The sequence below is a fragment of the Candoia aspera genome, chromosome 10, assembly GCF_035149785.1.
Source record: "Candoia aspera isolate rCanAsp1 chromosome 10, rCanAsp1.hap2, whole genome shotgun sequence".
NCBI lineage: Eukaryota > Metazoa > Chordata > Lepidosauria > Squamata > Boidae > Candoia > Candoia aspera.
This window is the reverse complement of record NC_086162.1, coordinates 21201352-21226545: the sequence shown is the minus strand read 5'-3', so window position 1 is coordinate 21226545 and position 25194 is coordinate 21201352. Positions and strand designations below refer to the sequence as shown.

At 44.0% G+C, this 25194-nt stretch overlaps 1 protein-coding gene across 1 annotated transcript; it reads right to left on the bottom strand.

Annotated features, from left to right (window-relative positions):
- Nucleotides 1–452: 452 nt before the first annotated feature.
- On the bottom strand, nucleotides 453–18142 carry LOC134503668 (phospholipase A2 inhibitor and Ly6/PLAUR domain-containing protein-like). Its single transcript, XM_063312547.1, has 6 exons — nucleotides 18056–18142; nucleotides 5999–6109; nucleotides 5145–5270; nucleotides 4125–4277; nucleotides 3078–3224; nucleotides 453–859 (listed from the first exon to the last, which is right to left on the bottom strand). The coding sequence occupies exons 1-6, from the start codon at nucleotides 18120–18122 to the stop codon at nucleotides 699–701; spliced, it is 765 nt and encodes a 254-aa protein (XP_063168617.1). The 5' UTR covers nucleotides 18123–18142; the 3' UTR covers nucleotides 453–698.
- Nucleotides 18143–25194: the final 7052 nt, after the last annotated feature.

Sequence of the window (25194 nt, the reverse complement as noted above, 5' to 3'; positions counted from 1 at the left end):
TCTTAAGTTCAAATCAGGGCTGGCAAAGACTTGCTTTGTTATTCTGGAGGGCCACCATTAGCCAGTGTCGACAGTATTGAGTTAAATACTTCTAATATTGTATTGAGGTTCTTAGTTCCTAACCCATAGTCCACTGCCAGGTGGCCCTGGTGGTGATCGGTACAACAGGCCAAAAAGCTTTTGCCTGGAAAATGGCTTTTCTAGTGATTCTTTAGACTAGACTCAGAGGATCCATCTACCGGGACTAGCTTTCATTTTTTTTTAGCTGTACCTATAACTTCAGGCAGAAGGACATTGTAGAACTCAGTGTGAAGGTTCCCAAATGGAAATGCATAAAATTGTAGTTATGATTGCTTAAGTATGGAAGATAGGTGGCACCAAAAGAGCTATTTTCTCCAAGACACCTTTGTTTATGCATATCAGTTCTTAGAAAAAAAAAAACAGACTGCAGATTCTTTCATCATATCGATTTATTTTCACCATGATTCTGTGGTCTTTACACAGAACATTTTCTTGAGCTACAGTCTCAAAGCGTAATATTTCTCTGACGCCAATTATCCAGCTATCCTCCACCAGCCTCAGAGAAGAAACTCAAGAACCTTTGATCCCAAACTTCACTTATCTCATTAAATCTCCAACCTTCTCATTTTTACAAATATTTCAATCAATGTGAAGAAGGTTCTGCTCTTCCTTAACTACTATTTAAGATCAGGATAATGATAAGATGCGTTTCTGCATTCCAATGTGGAGACGTTGAAATTAAACATCCCATCGACTAGCTGAAACTCTCCTGTAGAGTAGGCACATGATTTCTTTGTTGTACATCCTTGGAAACTGTACTTGTCGGTGTAATTTCCAACTGGGGGTAGAAAAAAGGCAGAAAAAGTGTATCTGAGACTTTATAGGTTGGACATTATACAGCAATGCTGGTGTCTTTGTTATTTACACTGGTTGGCCTTGATGCCCTTGTGGCCTCTGAAACACCAGAGTTATTTACTTCATTGAAACTAAATGGACAATTTATTAGTACTATAATTTTTAAAAGATGTCAAAACTACATTTGGACAATATGCAAGAAATTAGGAATGGAGAATTGGCTTCAAGTTTTAGGTATATTTCTTAAGACTTATAAACTTGGCTAGTTCAGCAAAAAAAAAAATCTATCTAATAAACAATTGGATTTTAGCTTATTTTTTTTCTTCACCATACACTTTTTAAAAATATGCAATAGATTAAGCTTCACTTTTAAACCGTATAGTTCTGTGATATAAGAGTAATATAGTCACATTGTTGTTATTTAGTTTATATATATTATCACAAATAACTTTTAAAAAAGAAATGGTATTTATTATTTATTAAACACATATAGCTGCCCATCTCACTAAATGTGACTCTGAGCAGTGTAAAATCAACAGTTAATCAATATCACAACTATTAAAACACACACACAATATATCTATCTATCTATCTATTTATCTATCTATCTCCATTTAATCATGTCTGATTCTCGGTGACCTCCTACACTAGTCTGGCAGTTTTCTTGGCAAGATTTCAGAAGTGGCTTGCCATTGCCTCCTTCCTAGGACTGAGAGGGAGTGACTGGCCCAAGGTCACCTAGCTGACTTTGTGCCCAAGGCGGGACTAGAACTCTCAATCTCCTGGTTTCTAGCCTGATGCCTTAATCACTACACCAAACTGCCTCTCAAATAATAAAATAATAATATAATAAAATAAAATAAAATAAAATAACCTTGTGGGGGGCCATGATGTCCCAGAGGATGGGAGCCACAGCAGAAAAGGCATGTCATCAGGGTCCCATCAGATGAAGCTCTTTAGCAGATGGGACCCGCAACATACCCCTCCTGCTGGGCCTGATGGGATGGGTAGATGTGATCAGGAAGAAGCAGTCCCTCAAGTAACCTGGACCCAGGCTATGTAGGGCTTTAAGGGTCAAAACCAGAACCTTGAATTGTGCCCGGAAGCAAACTGGCAGCCAGTACAGCTCAGAGAACAGAGGTGTAACATGTGCCATCCTAGAGGCACATATAACTGTCCATGCAGCCACATGCTGCACCAGTTGAAGCTTTCATGGAGTCTTCAGGGATAGCCCCATGTAGAGCACATTACAGTAATCCACTCTGAAGGTGACCAGGGAACAAATTCAAGTGATATTGCCTGTCAGATGCTCTGCAAATTCTTCCGCATGGCCTTGTAGGTGAACTTCCAAGTCCTCCTCCTCCAGGAGGCCTCGGGTCACCCTAAACAAGGCTGTTGGACAGCTATCCCCAGTTGCAGTAAGGGCGGAGAAGTATTGTTGCTTCATCACCCTTACTGCCACTAGGTAGGCCTTAACAGAGGCTCTCACCCGTGTTTGATTGAGTTCATCCCTCATCAACCTCCGGTGGTGCTCTAAACATCGCTTCTCCCACTTCACCTTCCTCAGCTCTTCCATAAAGCACTGAGAGCAATGGAATCTATGGGAGACAAAAGGCTGCAGGGGCATGACCCAGTCCAAAGCCTCAGCCACCCTCTTATTCCAAGTGACAACCAAGGCCTGAGCTAGACCGTGGAGCAGACCACCAGGAATAACCCCCAGTTACAATTATATTATAATATTTTTGAAGTTTAAATAAAATAAAATAATGAAAACAAAAGATTGTGTTTGTAGGGTTGTAGACAAGTTAGGTGGAATTGTCTAGTTATTCCATCCTGGATTTTTTTTTTTAAATTGAGAAAAGCACTCAACCATTTCTTACAATGGATGCTGGTTTTAGTTTATTACTCTGAGACATATCAGTTAATGTAACAAGAGAAATTGTTGTGAGCTGCCAGGTTTGTTATCACAAAACACTGAAAAATTAAAATGTATCTTGCATTGGATTTGTGCTATTTATAAATGGGGGAAATGACTCTGACTGAAACATTAATGGAACCGCAGAGATCTTTGAAAAACCTGATAGTGAAGGATAGATGCATTTAAATCTGGTTACCATGTATTAGCTGTATTATAATGTTTCTTCAAATAAATCACCTTCATCAATAAAAAATGTGAAAGAAAGGAAGGAAGGTCTACTCACATGCCTGTATGCTGGAAGTCACTTTGAGACACTGATCCTCTGTGCTGAGGCAGATCACAGGTTGATGGCCTTCACAAGAATCTGCATCTTGTACATAGCAGCCAGGGCATTGTAACCCATTTGGTTGAAGCTCTTCATAATTTGGCACTTGAGAAACCAACTTTTCCAGTTAGCAAAGTTTCATGACAACCACTAACCCTTTAACATTATCTGGGCTTATTTTCCAAGATTCCCAGAAAGGATGAGATCTAAAGACCCAAGATTCTCCAGGACAGTTGATTGCTAGAGCTCAAAGCATGGATGAACATCATGCAAGATAGATTTTTATAAATACCTCCCCACCACTGCCTATTTTCATTGACTTCAACTCATATTGGGAGAGAAATCCCCAAATATATAGCTAAAAACAGGCATTGGTGCCAGAAATGTTCTTCGCTTACTGAATAGCCAGTGCTGTTAAGGATTTAAAGAAACCCTCACCCACTCTGTAACCTGGAGTGCGTGCACTAAGGTGAGTTATTCCATCAATGTGGAATAACACCTCTCTTGAGTTGCTGCGTTGCTCGCCAGTAGGCTTCTGGGCGAAGTCAAAGTGCTGGTCATTATCTTTAAAGACCTCCACGGTACAGCACCAGGTTGTATCAGCAACGCCCTGCCAGAAGAAAATCTGCCCAGTTTGGACTTCTAGGGAAGACCTGTTCAGGGTCTCCTGTCCTCACAAGATGTGCACCAGGTGCATCCTCTTGGTAGACCCCCTCACCCTCAGAAGTATCAGCAGCCCAACCCACTTTGCATTTAGGAAGTAGCTTAAATCGGGACTAGACCAGTGATATTTGACCCTCTGTTTGGGTGGCCATCATAGTTAGTTGAATATTGCTGTTACTTCAGATGTTTTCTTTTCATGGTATTGTTTCTTTTTATTGAATTATTGTATGCTGCTCAGAGCCTGGGTGGCTTGGAGCAGTTGACAGATATTATTTTAAATAAAGAAATAAATGCTCAAATAGCTAGAGTTTGAGAAGGATGCACTAAGGTGTAGATACTTACACAGAAGAGGTTCTGAATTGCAGCCATCAGTCTGGCAACAGTGCATATTTGCCAGTTCATATCTGTCATTGATGGTGGTTGTGCTGTAGAAGCCTTCATGACATTCCTCAGGTTTTAAGCATCCCTTGATCATTAAAGTCATGGAAACATTGGCTGCAGAAGGGAATAAAAAAGGGGATGTGGACCTCAGCAGAAAATGAAGAAATACATATCAAACGTGTTAATTTGGCTATTATTAATTATTAAATGTATATCCTGACTTCTGTTTAGATGCTCCTAGCCCTTCTACTTGTTACTTTTCCCTATAAAAATCATCAAAGTTAGTTGGGCTAAGAGAGTGTGACTGACCCAAAACTACTGAGTGAACTTCCATGGCTGAGTCTCCCTGCTTCTAGTCCAGCACATTTACCAGTATACTAGCTCTTGGACTGAGAGAGAATGACTGGCCCAAAGCCTCCAGTTGGTCTTCTGCAGCTGGAGAGGGACTAGAACTTTGATCTTCTGGCTCCTAATCCTAACCTTAATTATTAAACCTCACTGGCTCTCTAGGAGATGTTGACTCCTTGTGAAAATTTATTTATTCCCAAGGAACATCTGAGCACAGGCATCTGTAGACTCTGGAGGTTTTGTCAGAACAATGAACCTTGCATTGTGACATAGTAATGTAAGCTCCACCCATTAAGCTTGGGATGTTGACATGCACATACAAAAGGGGCAGAGTTCACATTGCTACATCATGATGTATGTTTTATCATTTGTCCTCCCTTTTCCCCTTGTAGATGCCAATGCAACTAAGTTTAAAGAATTACATCTGGGAAGTAACACTGGATCAACCTCCTACTGTCCACATCCCCAGAAGAAAGCTATCCAGATTTTGCTTGAACACATCCACTGAAAGGCCCAATAAAGGGGAGCCCAGCAACTCAGTGGCATTTTAGCACAAATACATGCAGGTTATTCCTTGGTGGTCCAGAAGCCCAGTGATGAATACGCTGTAGAACAAACACAGTTTTCACTCACTTAAAGTAGTATTAGCAATAATAGAAAAGCAAAATTCTTCATTGTCTTTGCACTCCACCATCTTCACATCCTCTTCTTTACATTCATTTCCAGAGACAAGACACGTTTGGCACTTTAGAGATGCCACTACAGAGAGAAGAGATAGTCATGCCAATGATCAGTGCCACCTTTTAAAGTTTTGCTATCCTAGCTTTTAAGTTCAAAACTACTGTTATCTGGTTTATTAGGCATGTCTATCCAATTGTTTCTTCTACTGGGGACATGTCGGGAAGGGCGGAGAGAATGCAATGAGCTCAGCTTTTAGAAATGGAAGATGAGCTGAGACTAAGGGAGAGATTCACCCCCTCACACCTCTAACTTATTTTAATATGAAACTAGATTCTTCTTCTCATCCTCTGGTTTTTATGATACTGAAGCCAATTTTTTGAACAAGCCATTTGGTTGCTGGCAGAGCCCATTTTTCTGCAAGAGCTAATTCACTCTACTCTGAATTATTGTTGATATGGACCTTTGAATCACTCTTGACTCCTGGAGATGTAGGGTTTTTGGCAATGTTTTGGACACGGTTTGCCAATATCTTCTTCCTAGGGCTGAGAAAGAGTGATTGGCCCAAAGTCACCTTCCTAGCTTTTGTGCCTCATGGAAGACTGGACTTCACATCGCCCCATTCCTAGTCCAAAACCTTCAGCCACTACACCAAATTCCCAAGAAGAATTTACTCTGAAGAGACAATCATTTATCCTGCATCCACTAGATGACTTCCACACCCTCCTGCCCTCCACGTATTATATTTCCCTTTCTTGAAGTCTCCCGAAGTTTCTATATCTTGGGGCTATGCAAATTAAGTTATTTACCTGTTGATAAGATTGAAGAGAAGAAACAGAAGACGACAATCCCAGCAGCCATCGTGTTCATAGAACTACTCAACTGCCTTTCCTGAAGCCAAGTGTTGCTCAGCTTTGTACCTGAACAAATATTTTTGAAGAATTAACTGGAGGAGGAGTGGGGATGCAGGAAGCAAATGATAGGTTCACAGAAGATAACAAACTTAGCCAAAAGTCAAATTCCATTAGGGAAGATAGTGTTTTTCTTACAAAATAAATACAAAATAAACTTTGCTCTGCAATCAAACGGGGATGTGATTTCTTGTTTACTATATGTCTACCTCTTAGCTCTGCATTTTCTTAGGGCTTACTCTAATTTCTAAAGCTTTTTTTATATCTTACTATAACTCTACCTGATTTGTACACTTTCCCCCTCTTAATTTCTATTGTGTTTCAACTTATTTCTTTACTTCCATTTATTTGGATCTTTTCTGGATCTTTTCCTGATCCTACAGTTCTTTGTACTATATACTTTAGTACTATATGATATATTAGTCACATATCTCTGACCTTTTCCATTATTGTATTTTTGTTTTTGTAGACAGGCTTTAGCTTCTGACCCTTAGTTTTTATCACCTATACTTCCTGGCTTCCCACTCTATTTGTAAGAAATAAAGATTAAAGTATAGGTATAATTTAAGATTATATGAAACAATACGTTGTTTCTTATATTATAATTGTAATTATAATTCTTCCCTCCCTAGATTCAGAGGTGTTAGATAACTACTGCCCAATCACCCTTTTTCCTTTTCTCTTGAAGATCGTTGAGATGGTGCTGAGGGACCAACTACAGAGTGTCCTAAATCTGGACCTTTTCAGTTGGGTTCAGACCTGGGCATAGGATGGAGATAGCTTTGGGCATACAAGTGTCATGTTCACCGTTTCAATGTGCATTGTACATCATAACGTTTCGCATGCCAAGGCGCTGACGCGCATTTCTGGTTGGAAGGGAGCTGCTGAGGGACCTTGTACCAAGCTCTCTATCTGTGTTCATTAAGATGGAATGTGTTTGGGTTATCTTCTCTGTTCAAGCTCTTTTTCCCGTTGATCAGCAGAACTTGTTAGGAGCACCTGGGATTGTGAATTTGAGACGATTGTAGGGGGGTGGGTGGAACTTCATTTGTATTGGGGGTTATTTAGTTTGATTTTGGGCGCGCTTTCTTCATTCTCAGCTTTCTTTGTATTTGCATTCTATTCTACAATAAACCAGATTTTATTAAGCTTTGGCTTGTGAGTCTGAGAATATTTTGGGAATAGGCATTCATTACATAAAGCTGAGAATCCATCAATATACCTCGCTAGTTCCTACCAAGATAAATTCTTGTGAGGGAAGAAGTTAGCGATGGCAGAGTCAAAACCAGCGTCTGCGGGGCTTGAGGAGACGACTAACCTGTTACTCGAATCAGCAATCTGGAGCAGAGAGCCAAGCCCCCTCCCCCCCTGAACTTTCCTATTACCCAAGGGATTCGAGTTCCAGCCCTGAGCTGGGGGGATCTAGCGAGGGGGGGGAGCCAGAGCAACCGGCACCGACTGGCTCCCCACCAGAGATGACCACCTGGGATATGATGGGGGAGCCCCAGCCGGGGACGTCCCAGGCATCCTGGAAGCTTTGTTTCCCGCCGACCCCCAAGGTGGAATCTACAATGGTAGCAACGGGGAGACAGCCAACCGTGCGATGGCGGGAGGAATCTCTCACCCCTGAGAGGGTGAGAGTATTGGAGGTGAAGATGGAATCGGTGGAGTATCTGTTAAAAAACCTGTCTTTGGCGGTGAGCGGCGAGGCGAGATACAATGGGAGTCCTGGCTTCACTCAACCATCCCCCATCCTTCCCCCCGAACTACCACCGATGCGGGGCTGCGGACGACTATGGGATGCATCTCCGCCCCAAAGAGGGACCACTACCGTGACCCGGGGTCCCCCCGTCCGACCCGCCGCTGGTTCCGTACCAGCAGGAGGGGCGGTGAAGGACTTTCCTGTTAAATTTGATGGAGATCCCGCCAAGCTGTCATTTTTCCTAACTAATACAAAGAGCTACATGGAGCAATTCGGACCCTGCTTCCCTTCTGAGAAGACTAAGATAATGGCGGTGGCCACCAAGCTAAAAGGCAGAGCGGCGGATTGGTATGTCCAATTGACGGAGGCTGATGCCCCTGAGCTCGAGTTTTTTGAGGACTTTTTGCTAGCCTTAAAGCTGTATTTTGAGGATCCTCTGGCCAAGGCAAGGGCTAAGGAGGTGCTGAAGGATCTCATCCAGGGTCCCAGGTCAGTGGCTGACTATGCCCTGGAATTTAAAGCCTTAGCAGGCAAAGTCCCCGATTGGTCTCAGTCAACCTTGGTAGAAAGGTTTAAGGATGGGCTCAATCGGGATGTCCTAAAATGGGCGCTATGCAGAGATGACCCAGAGTCATTGGATGACTGGATCTGTCTGGCCGGGAAGGCAGAGCATGCCCAGCACACCTACATGCAAGCCGGGAAGCACGAGAGACCACCGACCGCGATGCGAGGACCCTGACCCAGGGCAACTGCTGCTCCATCAGGCTACCGAACGTGGGACAAAGAGAGACAGCGCTGTTACACGCGAGGCCAGTGTATCCAGTGTGGGAAGGGCGGACATCGAGCCGCAGACTGCCCAAAGACCAAAGCTGGGGATCGAGCGCCAAAAGTACCGACCAAATCACCACCCCCATTGCGACGGATGACAGTGGCCAAGGGGGCTACTGGCGTCGAAGAGGAGGTCTACTTCTCAGGAGAGGCTCAGGTCACCTCTGAGCAACCGGCAGGAAACGCCAGCCACCTGCCTTGAACAGCGCCTGTAGGCAGGTGGAAGAGGATGGGTGCAAAGATGAGATGGTGAGTGCTGACCGCCCCATTTTAGCAGTGAAAGTGAAGTTGGGCTCCCGCACTAAAACTACGGAGGTCTGGGCTCTCATTGACTCGGGGTGTTCTAGGTGTCTCACCCACCCTGACCTGGTTGCTGCACTGGACTTGCCTAGCTTTCCTCCCCAGCAGCCTTTGGTTTTCACCCAGTTAGGTGGGTCAACGGTGGGTGGGGGTCCAGCAACTCATTTCACTGGAACTGTGGCGATGCAAATGGGCAGCCACAGGGAGGCTTTAGAATTTGTTGTTGCTCCTGTTGGAAATCCCATGGTGATCTTGGGAATCCCCTGGTTGACTTGGCGCAGCCCATATATAAATTGGGAGCACCGGACTGTTACTTTTAAGGATGGCTTTTACCAAGCTCCTACACCGGAGAAGCCTTTACGCGTGGGGGTGGGGAGGGCTGCGATCGCCACGCCACGCCCCAGCTTACCACACCTGGCGGGTTTGCCTGACCTGTACTGAGACTTTGCAGATGTCTTTGGGGAAGTGGAAGCAGACCAGCTACCCCCCCCCCCCCCATCGAAAGACTGACTGTGCAATAGAGCTGGTTCCCAATGCTCAATTGCCCAAGCTGAAATTCTATCCGATGACCCAGAAGGAGCTAGCCGCATTGCTAGACTTTATTGACAAGAATCTGTCAAGGGGCTTTATTGAACCTGCAAATTCTCTGGTGGGGGCCCCTGTGCTTTTCCGGGAAAAGAAGGATGGCACGCTTTGGCTTTGTACGGACTATCGCAGGTTAAATTCCATCTTGATCTGCAACAAATATCCTCTACCTCTCATGAAAGACATGTTGGCCCATTTGTCAACGGGTAAAATTTTCTCCAAGCTCGACCTTCGCGAAGCGTATTTTCGCATTCGCATACAAGCTGGAGATGAGTGGAAAACTGCTTTCAATTGCCCATTGGGGTCATTTCAGTACAAAGTCCTCCCTTTTGGGTTGGCTGGGGCCCCAGGTGTTTTCATGCAATTGATTAATGAGGTGTTACATGATCATGTGTTTAAGGGGGTCCTGGTTTATTTAGACAATGTTCTCATTTACACTGAGACTGTGGAGGAGCACGAATGCCTTCTGAAACAGGTGTTGAGCAAGCTTCGAGATGCAAAACTCTATGCAAAACTTTCTAAATGTGAATTCCACAAATCACGCCTTGATTATCTAGGCTACAGGGTGTCTGACAAAGGCATTGAAATGGACCCTGAAAAAATTCAGGTGGTTTTGAGTTGGGAGCGTCCCTGCACCCGGCGGCAACTACAGAGTTTTGGGGGTTCAGTAACTATTATCGCCACTTTATCCAGGGGTTTGCTGAGATTGCTCTGCCTCTCACTGACTTGCTGCGCACCAAGGGTTTGGGGGAGACGCGCAAGGTTAAGAATCCTGGGGCAGTGCTTAATTGGTCTTCTGAGTGCGAAGCAGCGTTTGAGAGGTTAAAAACCCTCTTCACTGCTGAGCCTATTTTACTGCACCCTGACCCTGAGTGCCCCTTTGTAGTCCAAGTGGATGCTTCTGATTTCTCAACTGGGGCTATCTTGCTTCAAAAAGATTCCGACGGTCATTTGAAACCCTGCGCCTATTTGTCCAGGAAATTTTCAGAAACTGAACACCGATGGAATGTTTGGGAGAAAGAGGCTTTTGCTGTAAAAGCCGCTTTGGAAGCCTGGCATCACCTCCTGGAAGGCGCTAAATGCCCTTTCGAGGTTTGGACAGATCACAGGAATTTGGAAGCCCTCCGCACCCCCCGGCATCTCAGTCCTAAACAGATTTGCTGGGCTCAGTTCTTCAGTCACTTTAACTTCCAACTGAAGTTCATTCCGGGTAAGAAAAACTTTCTGGCTGATGCTTTGTCATGCCTGCCTCAGGACTCTGGGCAGGTGTCAGACATAGTGGGGACTGTTCTTACTGAACCTCAACTGGGTTTGGTTGCTGTCACCCGTAGCAGGACCCGTGCACAGGCATCTCTGCCCCCCACCCCTGCTGGGAAGCGGTGGATGCAAGTTCCTTGTCAGTTACAGAAGGACTTTCTCCAGGCACTGAAATCTGATCCTTGGGTCCTGGCTAATAGAGACAATGTTTCTTTTGAGAACAGTCTGGCGTGGGTGGATCACCGCTTATATGTGCCTGAGGCTCTGAGGGCTGATGTTTTGCACCGTTCTCATGACGACAAGCTTGCTGGACACTTTGGTTTCGTCAAGACCTTGCATTTGGTTCGGCGCCAATTTTGGTGGCCAACTTTGCGACGTGATGTTAAGGACTATGTTGCTTCCTGTCCTGTTTGTGCCATGTCAAAACGGAAACCGGGTAAACCACAGGGGCTTCTGCAGCCAGTAGCTAGCCCATCCTGCCCCTGGGAGGAAATTTCTATGGATTTCATTGTGGACCTACCGCCCAGTCAGAAAAAACCTGTCATTTGGGTTGTTAAGGATTTTTTTCCCAAGCAGGCACATTTCATTCCATGTGCTTCCATCCCGTCAGCCCAGCAATTGGCCCGTTTGTTTCTTGTCCATGTCTACCATCCCCACAGTTGCCCCTCCCATTTGGTGACCGACCGCGGGACCCAGTTCACTTCCCAGTTCTGGAGATCATTTTTAAAATTGATTGGCACCAAACAGGTGTTGTCCACCTCCTCGCATCCCCAGACTGACGGATCTACAGAGGTTTTGAACTCTACACTTGAGCAATTCCTTAGAGCATACATAAATTACCATCAGGACAATTGGGTTGATTTGTTGCCCTTCGCTGAAGTGGTGTACAATAATGCTGTCCATCAGAGCACTGGTCAGACCCCTTTTTGGGTGGTTTCTGGCCACGACTTTGTTCCCATTCCTGAGCTGCCACAAGCCCCTCCCCGCTCTTGTTCTGCCTCGGACTGGGCTGTTCAGCTGGCTGATTCCTGGCCGGTAATTAAGCAGGCTTTGGCTGATGCCCAGGCTTCTTACAAGTCTCAAGCAGTTAAGCACTGTTCCCTGCAGCATGCTTTCAAAGTTGGGGACCAGGTTTACCTTTCTACCAAGTTCATTAGGTCCCCACAGCCTTCCAAGAAACTTGCTCCCAAGTTCATAGGTCCTTTCCCCATTGTCAACCTTATTAACCCTGTGACTGTTAAGTTAGAGTTGCCTCATAATTTGAAATGCTTGCACCCTGTTTTTCATTACAGCTTACTCAAGCCTGTCCAGCAATCTTCCCACTGGCATCCCCATCCTCCTCCTCCTGCTCCTATCATGATTGATGGGCAGCAACACTTTGAAGTCAAGGAGGTTCTTGATTCTCTCAAGCTTCGAGGCACTCTTCAATATTTCATTCGCTGGAAACACTTCCCTCACCCTGAGTGGGTCCATGTTCGCCACGTTGCTGCTCCTGATTTGGTGCACCGTTTTCACTTAGCTTACCCTTCCAAGCCTTCTGCTTAGAATTTTTTTTGGGGGGGCAGTATGTCATGTTCACCGTTTCAATGTGCATTGTACATCGTAACGTTTCGCATGCCAAGGCACTGACACGTGTTTCTGATTGGAAGGGAGCTGCTGAGGGACCTTGTACCAAGCTCTCTATCTGTGTTCATTAAGATGGAATGTGTTTGGGTTATCTTCTCTGTTCAAGCTCTTTTTCCGTTGATCAGCAGAACTTGTTAGGAGCACCTGGGATTGTGAATTTGAGACGATTGTAGGGGGGTGGGTGGGACTTCATTTGTATTGGGGGTTATTTAGTTTGATTTTGGGTGCGCTTTCTTCATTCTCAGCTTTCTTTGTATTTGCATTCTATTCTACAATAAACCAGATTTTATTAAGCTTTGGCTTGTGAGTCTGGGAATAGGCATTCATTACAACAAGTGGATGAAGTTTGTCAAGATCTGGATTGGTGTAGTAAGCCTGTCTTGGTCCTTTTAGACCACTCTGTGGCTTTTGATACCATTGGCCATTGTCTTCTACTGGACCAATTTTGTGGGTGGTGGGTTGATTAGAAGCACTGATTTTCAGTAGTTCCACTTTTTCTCAGTGGACAGTTTTAGAAAGTGATGTTGGAGAGGATAGGTCAACTTGGTAAGGGCTCCCTTGTGGGGTTAGCCTCAGGGTTTAGTCCTCTCTCCCCTACAGTTTAACATCTACATCAGTGTTTCTTAACTTTGGCAACTTTAAGTTGTGTAGACTTCAACTTCCCAGCCTGCTGGCTGGGGAATTCTGGGAGTTGAAGTCCACACATCTTAAGGTTGCCAAGGCTGAGAAACACTGATCTACATGCAACTACTGGGAGAGGTTGTCTATTAGTTTGGGGTTTGATACCATCAGTCTGCTGATCAGCTTTACATCTTTACTCCAGGGTGCTGATGCTGTGCTGGCGAGGCTGGTGAGGCCTTGTCCCAGTGTCTGAAGTGCCACCAAATTTTCAGATTTGTAGCCCCACGTTTGAAAAAAGTACGCACCCTTGCTGTGAGTGCAATGGTGAATTGGTTTTACTATGGCCACTCACTGCAAACCCAGAATCTTTTGTCTTTTTCTTGATTCAAGGGAGAAACTGATTCTTCTTTGATCCCAGAGATAATCTGATCCACAGTCTCTGCTTTGACCCTCCCATTTAGCAGTTCACTTCCCTTCCATTCCCCAACCCACTCTGCCCAGTGTCTCTTTATCCTCCTTCCCAAATATGGCCATCAAAAGTAGAGTAGAACTTATGATTTATGGTTTTGATGATTAGACAGGATAGATCATAGAAAGAAGAGAGTCATGTTGTAACCTTAGAGTAAGAAGTAAATTTATAATTGTACTTACAACTACTGAAAAGAAAATCAGAAGCCACTTCTGTATATCTTTTTTTCTTTCTTTTCTATTTTTCTTTCTTTTCCTTTCATGCACTTTTAGCTTTCTCTTCCTTCTCTTTCTTTTCCCTTTCTTACTTTATATTAGTTTGCATCAGTTTTAATCTTCTTTTTTAAAACACACATACACATAAATGTATTTAATGAGGGAGAAATGCAAGGGGCACAGAGACAGATGTTCCCAACCAGAAAAAGGCCCATGGAGGCATCAGTTAACCCAGGACGAGCTGAAAGAGGAAGAGAAGAAATGCAATGAGGGATTTGGCATCTGGGATCCATAACGAGAACTTGCAGGGCACTAGGCACAGTAGCCCTTCCCAACATTTATGAAGTGCTCCTAAATATGTTATTAGACTCATTACCTCTGGGGAGAAGGATGTGACAAGAGAGAACTATAGAAAGTATTCCAAAAGAAAAGTACATAAGACTATAGCTGAACCGACTTAAAAACGGATGACACAAGAGGAGGGAACACCTAGTTTATCAAGTTATCTTCTCGTATGCATTCAAACCCTCCTTAGAAAAATACACAGACCCAAATTCTTTTGTCGCCACAATTTATTCTGTAATTTGATTTAGTGAAAACAGAATGTTTAGAGAAAAGCCACATTCCCCACATTCCCCTGAGCCAGAATCCCAAAACACAACATTTAAATCCTGCTCCTCCATATTGTAAACTACTGCCAAGGTTCCAAGAAAGTTGACCCCCAAACCACTGTTATTCTTACTGTTGAGGCTCCAGTCTCCTTCCCACTTTTACAAATCATCAAAGGCAAAGGGAAGAAGGCTATATTCTTTCTACAGATCAAAATAAATCTCATCAAGTGATTGTGGAGCATTGCTGCACTGCGTTGAGGGGATATTGAACTTTAAAAGGCCATTGGCTATTTGTGTATCTCCTGCAGGGTAGGAACATGCATCCTTTGTTGCACATCCTTGGATAAGAGCCTCGTCATTAAAAGCTCCAACTGTGGTGGGAAAAAAGAGAAAGAATAAGCATCTCTGAAATTTTATTATGAGGACATTATAAAACAATGATAGTTTTCCTGATGAAAGATCCCCCCAAAGTAGCTACTCTTTGGGGAGATATTTGCACCATGCTGATGGTTAAGTCCTTGTATCAGTCATGAAGCTACTGCCCTCTTGTCAGCCTTTCAAGATAGACCAGACTAGGAAACCAAAGTCTTGCATGCTAATACTACTTTTTCCCCCCTCACTTTTTAAAGCACCTTTCCTTCCTTCCTTCCTTCCTTCCTTCCTTCCTTCCTTCCGTATGTATCTGTCCATTAATACTACTTTTCCTTCCTTCCTTCCTTCCTTCCTTCCTTCCTTCCTTCCTTCCTTCCTTCCTTCCATATGTATGTATCTTTGCACTAATACTACTTTTATTATAAGTTTACAATAACAGAATCTTGCAGGTTTGAATATGCTTCCCCCTCCCTCCCTTTACCTTGGTGAGAACTAGGGAGGGTCTCATCTGAGATGATTTTTTAGGTTACAGTTCCGGCCCGGACTCAGATTTCTTTTATCTGACCATTGTTCTGCTGTTCCTCAAGATTATTCCTTCTGCCCACTGCACCTCTAGATTTAGTACATATCTTAGGATGTTGGAGAACTCGAGCATACTTTTTTTGCAGTGGAAAGTTGGTCATGAGAGTACATTTTCATACTGCTCTGAATGGTTACATAGTTGACAGACACTGTTCTGGTGAAATATCTAGCAGCTACACTGGAATGCTTTTATTAGGATGCAGATTGTACAAAAAGGCACTTGCCTTGGAAATTTGCTTACTAAAGAAGTATACACCACAGCAGCTTACAAGGAAAGTTGTATTAGGCAAAGTTGCACCCAAAATGTAGGGCAAATGTCTACAGATATATGCATTAGGGAGAGAAATGTGTGAGAAACAGTACTGGCTTTCCTGCAGATTCCTCCCCCTGCCATTGCAATTATTTGATTAGCTGAAGAAAGTGGATTTCCACATCATGATGTCCTAGTTGATTGTCTACAGGCATCATAAGTAGATGTTTAATTACAAGCAAAAGAATAGGTATTCTTTTAGGAGACAAATGAGTTATTCTTGACTTTGAAATAAGAGTCTTCTAAAAAAAAAATAGGCCCATTTGCAGAACACAAATGAGCCAGCCATCACATCTCTCAGTCAGTTGACCTATCTTCATGAACTCTACACAGGATGGCTGGACCTTTGTGTTTGCTGGCCTTTTTTACCTTTTTACCAGCCAGCAGTCCATCACCAGTCTGATGCTTCCCATCTGTCTTCCCCTTTTGCCTGTTGTAATGACCACCTCCCTGGATAAATTTGGAGAGACCCTACCTGACCCTTCACTTGTTCTGGCCCATATTTGTGAGGCCTCTCTAGGATGTCATCTCATTTTCCAGAGTTGAGGGCTCGTTAACCATGCCTGCCTTAGATACCCTCCCTATGGTTCCTTTCAGCTGGGCGAGTTACTTTAGCCTAACAGAAAATTAAGTGTTTGGGGCTCATATGTCTATCTCTTTCCATTCTACTCATCCATTCAGGGGAGTCAGAAGGGTGGATCAAAAAAGTCAAGATGGAGGCCAGAATCACATGACTGAAGCCCCAGGACTTCAATTGCATGGTAATGGCTGCCCTCTTGATGTTTTTTGACCCATCCTGCAGTCAGTCTCTCCCTGTCTCTCCCCCATGTTTTTTATTTTTGTTTCCCTCCTTTTCCCTTATTTATTTTTAGTTATGTTTTATTTTCTCTTTCCTTCATGTTTCTCTAATTAAAAAAAAATAAAGGGAGAAAGAAATTCTACTCACGTAAAGTCATGCCAAGAGTTATATTCATACACTGATTCTCTTTGCCAAGACAGAGAACTGGTTGAACTGGTTGTGGAGAATCCCCCTGTTTTGTGTATGATCCTGAGCATACCATTCCATTGGGTCTAAGCTCCTCACGGTTTGGCACTGCAGAAACCAATCCAAAGTTAGCAAACATTTTCATGGCCATCGTCCCATTTTAAATATCAAGGTCTTTTGCACCCTGGCTTCCAGAATTCCCAGCCAGGACAGGATTTGTAGTCCCAAGTGTCTAAAGGTAGAGCTGTGCCCTCTGCTTATCCCATCAACAATACAGGCTACCCACCACTTCTTCAGTGCAGGAAGAAGTAGATGATACCTCCTTCTACCTGCTCCCAATCGATCGCAAATGTCCCCTGACGCTTGCGATCGATTGATCAGCAGTGCTCACTTCCCTCTATGACAGCCCCAGCTCTGATTGGCAACAATGGCTTCCCTTCAATGGCTGGTTACTGCCCAAGGCAGCCATTTTATCCTGGGTTGCCAGACTGCCATGTTCTTCACTTATTGAGAGCTGCTATTTTTATTATCTTACAGTTGACCCAGCAATGGCTTGCTCAGCTAGTGAACTTTCCTCACTCACTCCCCACCCCCCCACCCCCACCCCCACCCCCACCCCCAGAGGCTTATGCTCCATTCACCCTTTACATCTCCGTTGGTGTCCTCTTGCTTTCTGCTTGGGCTGGGTGAAGCATGCTCCCCTTCCTTCCTCACTCCCTACCCACAGTACTGCAGTTTTCCTTCCCGGCCTTATGCAAAGATACCTTGAGTTGAATTACTTACAAGAAACAGGCATTATATTGCAACCATCTGACTGGCAACAGTTAAATTTCCCCTCCAGGTATTTTCCACGTACAGAAGTGACAGTGAAATAGCCGGAGGGACATTCCTCAGCTTTTGCACAAGTCTTAAAAGTGAAACTAAGTGAAGGACTGGCTGTGGAACAGAAATGAAATGTTGGGATTTATAAAAAATAAAATAATTTAAAAGAAATTTTAAAAAGCAATCTGCTCATTTAAATATTCCATTTGAGTTCCCTTGTATTCATGGATGTTGGCTGGTTGAGTAGATCGTCTATTTTTTCCTTAATATGAGAAAGAACTCAGACTGGCAAATTAATGCTCAAAGTTAGCCCATACGTTCTTCAACTTGGTTTCCTCCATTTATCACAGATAAGAAGGAACAGTGAATTTTGATTGGGGAACTCCCGGAAGACCGTTCTCTACAATTAGAAGGAACATTCAATTCCTTCCTTTCTCTTACTACTTCCCCCCCAGTATTTTCCATGTATGGAAGTGCAAAAGAAAATAATATTTTCTCTACATAACATTCCTAGTAAACACACTCCCTTGAAAATGGTGGAGTATGTTGACATTAATTGAAGCTAATGATGTAATTCACCTTCAAGAACTCTGAATTATGCCTCAATACCTGAGATACTAACTGATGATAATGTCGGCTGTCAGCTAAACTGAAAACACGTTTCACTCACTATAAGTAGTACGAAAAGTCCCGGAGAGGCAAACTGTTTGATCTGTTCCACACTCGACTATCTCCATGTCCTCATTTCTACATTCTCCTCTGGAAGCAAAACACGTTTCGCATTTTAGGGATGATACTGCAGAAGGGAGAAGCACAATGATTATACATGCGCAAAGCCAACCAAATCATGCAATAATTAATTAAAATCCTTTTTTTTTTTTAGAAGTTCAAGATCAATGGGTTAATATCAGGTTTTTTTTGCTCGGTATGTAACCTATCTTTCTGCCAAAAGTTTGAAGTTTTGATGGTTGGAGGGAAGAGGAAGAGACTGAAAACATGGATATCAGAAATTAGCTCAGCTCTTGAATAGGAAAGGTGACTCTTCATAAGGAGCTATTCAACCCTTCAGATGAGATCCTCTCCCAGACACGGCTTTTTATTATCGATTGAGATCAGTCTTCTGAACAAGCTGAATAGATGCCTGTCACTATCCTTGAAGAACCAATATAGAGTATTGTGGAACTATGAACAAAACCAGGGTCTCCTATTTATAATGGTTTGTTTATGACAGCCAGTTTGGTGTTGTGCTTAAAGGCATTGAATTAGGAGCTGGGAGACTGCGAGTTCTAGTCTTGCTTCAGGCGCAAAAGTCAGCTGGGTGCCGGTGGCTTCTTCTTAGCCCTAGGAAGAAGGTCTGGCAAGTCATCTCCAAAAATACGGCCAAGAAAATGGCATGACCTGTTCCTGCAGCCCCCAGGAGTCAAGACTGACTCAAAAGACCATAACCACCACAATGGGATGTTTAGAACCTCAGTCTTAGCCTCCTGCCCATCCATCCGCTCTTTGGTTGGTGATGAACTTCCCAATTCATTTACTGACAGTCTGTAGTAAAAAGCTGATACAAGCATAGAGCTAAATTGTGTCTGAAAGGGAAAGCAAGCCAATTGCTGAGATTTCTGTAATTTCATTCCTTTTTGATAAATCTCATTCAAATTGAACGTGGAAAAAACATGTTAGAAAACATGAGAGCTTGACGCTCTCAAGAGAACCTCCTGTGGTTTCTCCTCACCTCAGTGTGCATTTCCTGAGAATTATGATCCTTGAAATCCTCCCTAATGGGATGGCTTGGGCTGGGAGAGTCTGACTGAAAGGTAAGTATATTTTGGAAGACTCTCTCTGACACTGGCCTTGGTTATCTCACAAAGCACCGACCAGCACATTTCTGTTCCCTCCATCTGTGATGGTATAATTGGACATCTGCTACACATCACATGATGTGAGAATGTATGCACCTATTGAGAGGTATAAATCTTCAGGCAGCTTAGAGGCAGCAATGTATTTGTATAGCCGGGTTCTTAATGCTGTGACCCTGGACCACGGACAGTTAAATAAGCCTGACTGTTGTCTTTCTAGGAAGCAAGAATAGAAGGGTATAACAAGAGATCACAGTGTAAACACTGCTGTTTATGGCACATGATAATTATCAGGGAGGATACTGCAAGCGTGAAATATGGCAAGGAGGTCAGCAAATAGCTTCTCAGAGCCATCCAGGGGAAGGGTGGCAATGTAATCGTATTACTGTAGTCCTTTTTATCTTTCTGCTTCAAAGGTAATTGATCAAACATGCACAGCATGGGGAGTTTTGCTGGGGGGTCTCTCCTGGAGTCTGCTGGCAGGGAGCCTGGTGATCCCCGTAAGTGTATTCTAATACAGCGGACTCTCAGTTAAGCGGAACTCAAGCGACTGGCACACAAATGGAACCGGGGAAGAAAACCGGCACTCTCAAGCAACCAGAAAAAAACCAGCACTTTCAAGCAATTGGCAAAAAAATCTGTATCTCTCTGCTGCCATCTAGTGGGTATTAGGGTTTAACAGTAACTCTCAAGCAACTAGAAACTACATTTATTTGGCATCTGCCAATCCCATGGGTGTCCTAACAGCCAGGAACCACGCTGAGACAAGGAATAGGTCTCCAGTGTTTATTACTGCTACACTAGACAGAAAATCCTAACAAACTGAAGAAGCGTGGGAAAAACCCAGACAGGTAAACCCCAAAAGTCAAGGTGGGTCTGATCTGTGTCTCTTTGAATGGCTGCTCAACCCCTCAGTACTACGCATGCATTTCCCCCCCTGGATAGGGGCCCCCTCCTGCTCACCATCAGTGCTCATGACAATGGGTGCCGGTTAACTGAGAGTCTCCTGTAAATATACTTTCTTGCATCTATCTCCACATGCTTTGGTTTCTAATGTAAGTGAGCCGTTTTCTCACAACTCATCCCAGAATTAAAAAAAAGAGAGAGAAACCAAAGATTTTTGCAGGTAGTTCTAGCAGTGGAGTATCTGCCTGTCCAGCCATGTGTCCTTACCCAGGGAAGAAGCCTCCCTCTACTGCCTCTCTAAGATCTCAGTGTTGAATAGCAATACTCACCACCTGTCAATAAGGCTGAAGAGATGAGAGAGAAGACCAAGAGGCCAGCAGCCATTGTGTTCGCAGAGCGATTCGACTGCCTTTCCTGAAGCCATCTATCGAATGCGCTGAGCTTTATAGTTGTTGCAGTGTGGGATGGTTTCGAACAATTCCCTCAAGTGGGTGGAATGGGAGACATGAGTGATCATCAGATCCCACACAGCGTTGGGTAATATCAATTTGCGCAATGAAAGTAGGAAAAGGGACAACGTCAGTGAAGAACCAGCAAGTTGGCTGAGGCTTGTTGGGAGTAGTCAGTAACCCAGAGGGTTGTCTAAATTAGGTACGGACTGGAGTCCATCATAACTGGGGGACTGGTAGAGGACGTCTGTCCCTCCTCTTTTTATTCTTTTTATTTTGGAGGGGGAGAATAACAGGAGGTTTGATATACGCCAGCATGTCCAAAGTGGGCATCCATGGTAACGGTTAAGGACATTCTCATGTTTTTATTCATTGAGAAACAACACAGTACTATCACTACTACTACTAACAACAACACGACTTTTACTGCGTTGCTTCTTTGAGCATGGTTGCTGTTGCGGTTATTCTCTACCTCTTCTGGTGGGGGTGGGCATCTACGGCAAGCTGAGAATTCATCAACGTGATGAAATGTATATCATGATCTCATGAAGCAGCTGTGCCACTTATGTACTTGCCTGTGAAATCACAATGCACGTACAAAGTCTGCACTGCAACACTGCCATGAACTTTTCATCATTCTGATGAAATTTTGGCTTGATGACTTGATGTCTAGAGGCTGTTAGGATCTTAATGAGAAGAAACAAGCTGGGCTGAAATCCCTGAAAGATGGAGGTGTTAGTTCTTCAGAAACCATCCAGCATTTTGTCTGCTTCAGGGATAACTCTGGATAGGGAGGCACGTCTAATGAAGGAGCAGGTCTGTGATTTGTGGTTCTCCTCAGTACTGGTGGCTTGGCTAGATGGGCATTCGCTCAGCTTCAGCCGGCGTACCAGTTGCAGCCCTTCCTGGAGCATCATGCCCTTGCAATTGTTATCCATGCCCTTCTCAGCCCTCATACCGATGGTAGCAATGCACTGTACGTGGGGCTCCCTTCAAAGGCTACTCAGAAGCTGCAGTTGGTACAAACTGGGGCTGTTTGCCGTTGAGAACTGCCAATACCACAGAACACTGTTTCTGTAATGGTATGTGAGAATGACCTTGGGAAACTGGGCGAAGAGACGCTGCTAAGGTTCAGGAGGGGCCCTCCCTAATTTCTCAGGGTGTAAAGGAGATGTGGGGGGGGGGAATATTGTACTTTCAGACTTGCAAGGTTCTGTTAATGTAGCCTTACAATAAAGTAGAACTAGCTCATCTGGTCGTGTTTCCTGTCTGGTCTACTTGGGAAGACTGACAATATTTCAACCTTGGCAACTTGAAGATGTGTGGACTTCAACTCTCAGCATGGCTGGCTGGGGAATTCTGGGAGTTGAAGTCCACACATCTTCAAGTTGTCAAGGTTGAGAAACATTGCCATAGAACCCTGCTTTTGGGAGCGCAGCAATGGCTACCACTAGGGTTCCAAATACAGCTCAGAGTGCCTGTCATAATCTATAAAGCCCTTCAAGATTTGACCCTAGACATCTGAAGGGCTGCCTCCTCCAGGCAGAACCAACCCATCCAGGTCATTCAGCCAGGGTGGGGATGTTGAGAGTGCCCCCCAAATGAGATCAGAGGAGAGGGAGTTAGAACACGCTGTTTCTCACCATATGGACTCATTTTGCAGAGAACCTGAACTCCAGAAGAGCAAATGGCACCCTGCTTGACTAGACGCCGGAGGGCTCTGCCAACAGAACTCTTTTGCCTAGCTTTTAATGGACAAGAAAGAAGGAAGTTGCTGTGGGATGTTGGATTTTGTTAGGGGTGGAGATTTTTGTATGTTGAATTTGTATGGCTTCTTGCAGTGGTTTAATGGGGATTTTTGTGAGTCACTAGTAGTATGAATACTAAAGATGCAAACTGTAGCACCTAGCAATAAAAAACTTGCCCATTCTTATATGAGGAACTCTTCATCTTCAGGTCTTCAGGATTCAATGAGTCTGACTCTCCAGTATGCTCTCAAAGAATCACAACTTCAAGGTGTTTTTTTTTTAATTGTTCTCATACATCAAATCTGAAATCTTTAGAGCAATGCCATAAGAAAGTCCTGAAGTATAGTCATTAACTCAATCTGGGTTGGTAAAAGAATGATGGATGGAGCTGAGAAATAGGAGCACTTTGGGTGAAAAAAGATTTGAACCTGGGCTATCTTGGCTCATATTCTCAGCTCACCCTTGTGGCTACCAGCCTTTTGATGCTATGTTTTGCAAAGAAAGCATATCTGGGAAAAGAGATGCACTGATTTCTCCTCTGCATCAAATAAAGATTATGGGTTTGAAATGGCTGGTCCTGGAAGGTAAGCACAGGCTGTCTAGCTTTTTCATCCCTCCTGCCCATTGAGGTTTTCTAGTTCACTCAGAACAGGGATGTTCCACTTTTTATCAGGATGAAGGCTACATGAAGCTCAGCGTGATAAGAAGGCATGCTCCAAGTCATAGGCAGAGCCAGGGCACAAGTGGGCAGAGAAAGGACAAAAATAAACTTGGTTTAAATTAATTTGAATTAATTGACAGAGAATAAATGTAGGACGTTACATCAACCCGTCCCACCTGGTCCGGCAGAGAGAGCATGCTACGGACCCTGTCCCCGAGGGATTGCTGATTGGCAGGGTTCAGGAAGAGGGCCTTCTCTGCCGTAGCACCCGCCCTTTGGAACAAGCTACCCCTGGGGGTAAGACAGGCCCCCAGTCTCCTGGCCTTTCGGAAGGGAGTAAAAACATGGTTGTGCCACCTGGCCTGGGATGGGAGGGGAGACAGTTATTCATGGGGGTGGTTGGCCCCGTGAGGGTGCCAAGGTTAAGATCTTCCCATCTGGAATTTTGTATTTTATATTGTGTGTTTGTATTTGTATTTTTAGGTATTTATATTGAACTGTTTTAGGGATTTGCTATTTTTACTATTTGTAAGCCGCCCAGAGTCGTCGTACGCGAGACGGGCGGCAAAGAAATTTAATAAACAAATAAACAAATTCATGTAGTAAATAAACACTGTAGTAAATAATAAAGGTAGTTAATAAATGAACAAATGCAGTAAGTAAGTAAGTAAATAAATAAATGTAGTAAATTCAGTAGCATTATTACAAATGCTTTTCATGCATTTAAAAGCTTTTCCCTGTTGGTTATTTTACAACCTGCAGTTTGATGGCAACCTTTAGAGAGGCTTTGAGAACTTCATATAAGGCCTTCAGGGAGTACATGTGGTGTTGGGACCTTTGGTCTGGACTCCTGATGCAAAGTATCAGATGTGGAAGGAAACAAGGCACGTGTACAGGTACTGTACGTTGAAAGATTTGGGGACAGAGATGTCAGCCCTACTGCGTAGACCAGACAGAGAACACGATCAGATGAGCTAATTAGCTCAAAGCCGAAAGGACGGCTAGCGGCCGACGGTGCTGGTGGTGAACGGCGAATCCGATGTTCTAAGCATCAACACACCATCGGAACCTGGAATGTAAGATCTATGAGCCAGGGCAAATTGGATGTGGTTATTGGTGAGATGTCAAGATTAAAGATAGACATTCTGGGCGTCAGTGAACTGAAATGGACTGGAATGGGCCACTTCACATCAAATGACCACCAGATCTACTACTGCGGACAAGAGGACCACAGAAGAAATGGAGTAGCCTTCATAATTAATAGTAAAGTGGCGAAAGCAGTGCTTGGATACAATCCAAAAAACGATAGAATGATCTCAATTTGAATTCAGGGCAAGCCTACATCACAGTGATCCAAATATACGCCCCAACCACAGATGCTGAAGAAGCTGAAATAGAGCAGTTCTATGAGGATCTGCAGCACCTACTGGACAACACGCCTAAAAGAGATGTTATTTTCATCACAGGAGACTGGAATGCTAAGGTGGGCAGTCAAATGACACCTCGAATTACAGGTAAGTATGGCCTAGGAGAACAAAATGAAGCAGGACACAGGCTGATAGAATTTTGCCAAGACAATTCACTCTGCATAACAAACACTCTCTTCCAACAACCTAAGAGACGGCTTTATACATGGACTTCACCAGATGGACAACACCGAAATCAGATTGATTACATCCTTTGCAGCCAAAGGTGGCAGACATCTGTACAGTCGGTAAAAACAAGGCCTGGAGCTGACTGTAGTTCAGATCACGAACTTCTTCTTGCACAATTTAGGATCAGACTAAAGAGATTAGGGAAGACCCACAGATCAGCTAGATATGAGCTCACTAATATTCCTAAGGAATATGCAGTGGAGGTGAAGAATCGATTTAAGGGACTGGACTTAGTAGATAGGGTCCCGGAAGAACTCTGGACAGAAGTTGGCAGCATTGTTCAGGAGGCGGCAACAAAATACATCCCAAAGAAAGAGAAAACCAAGAAGGCAAAATGGCTGTCTGCTGAGACACTAGAAGTAGCCCAAGAAAGAAGGAAAGCAAAAGGCAACAGTGATAGGGGGAGATATGCCCAATTAAATGCAAAATTCCAGAGGTTAGCCAGAAGAGATAAGGAATTATTTTTAAACAAGCAATGCGCGGAAGTGGAAGAAGACAATAGAATAGGAAGGACAAGAGACCTCTTCCAGAAAATTA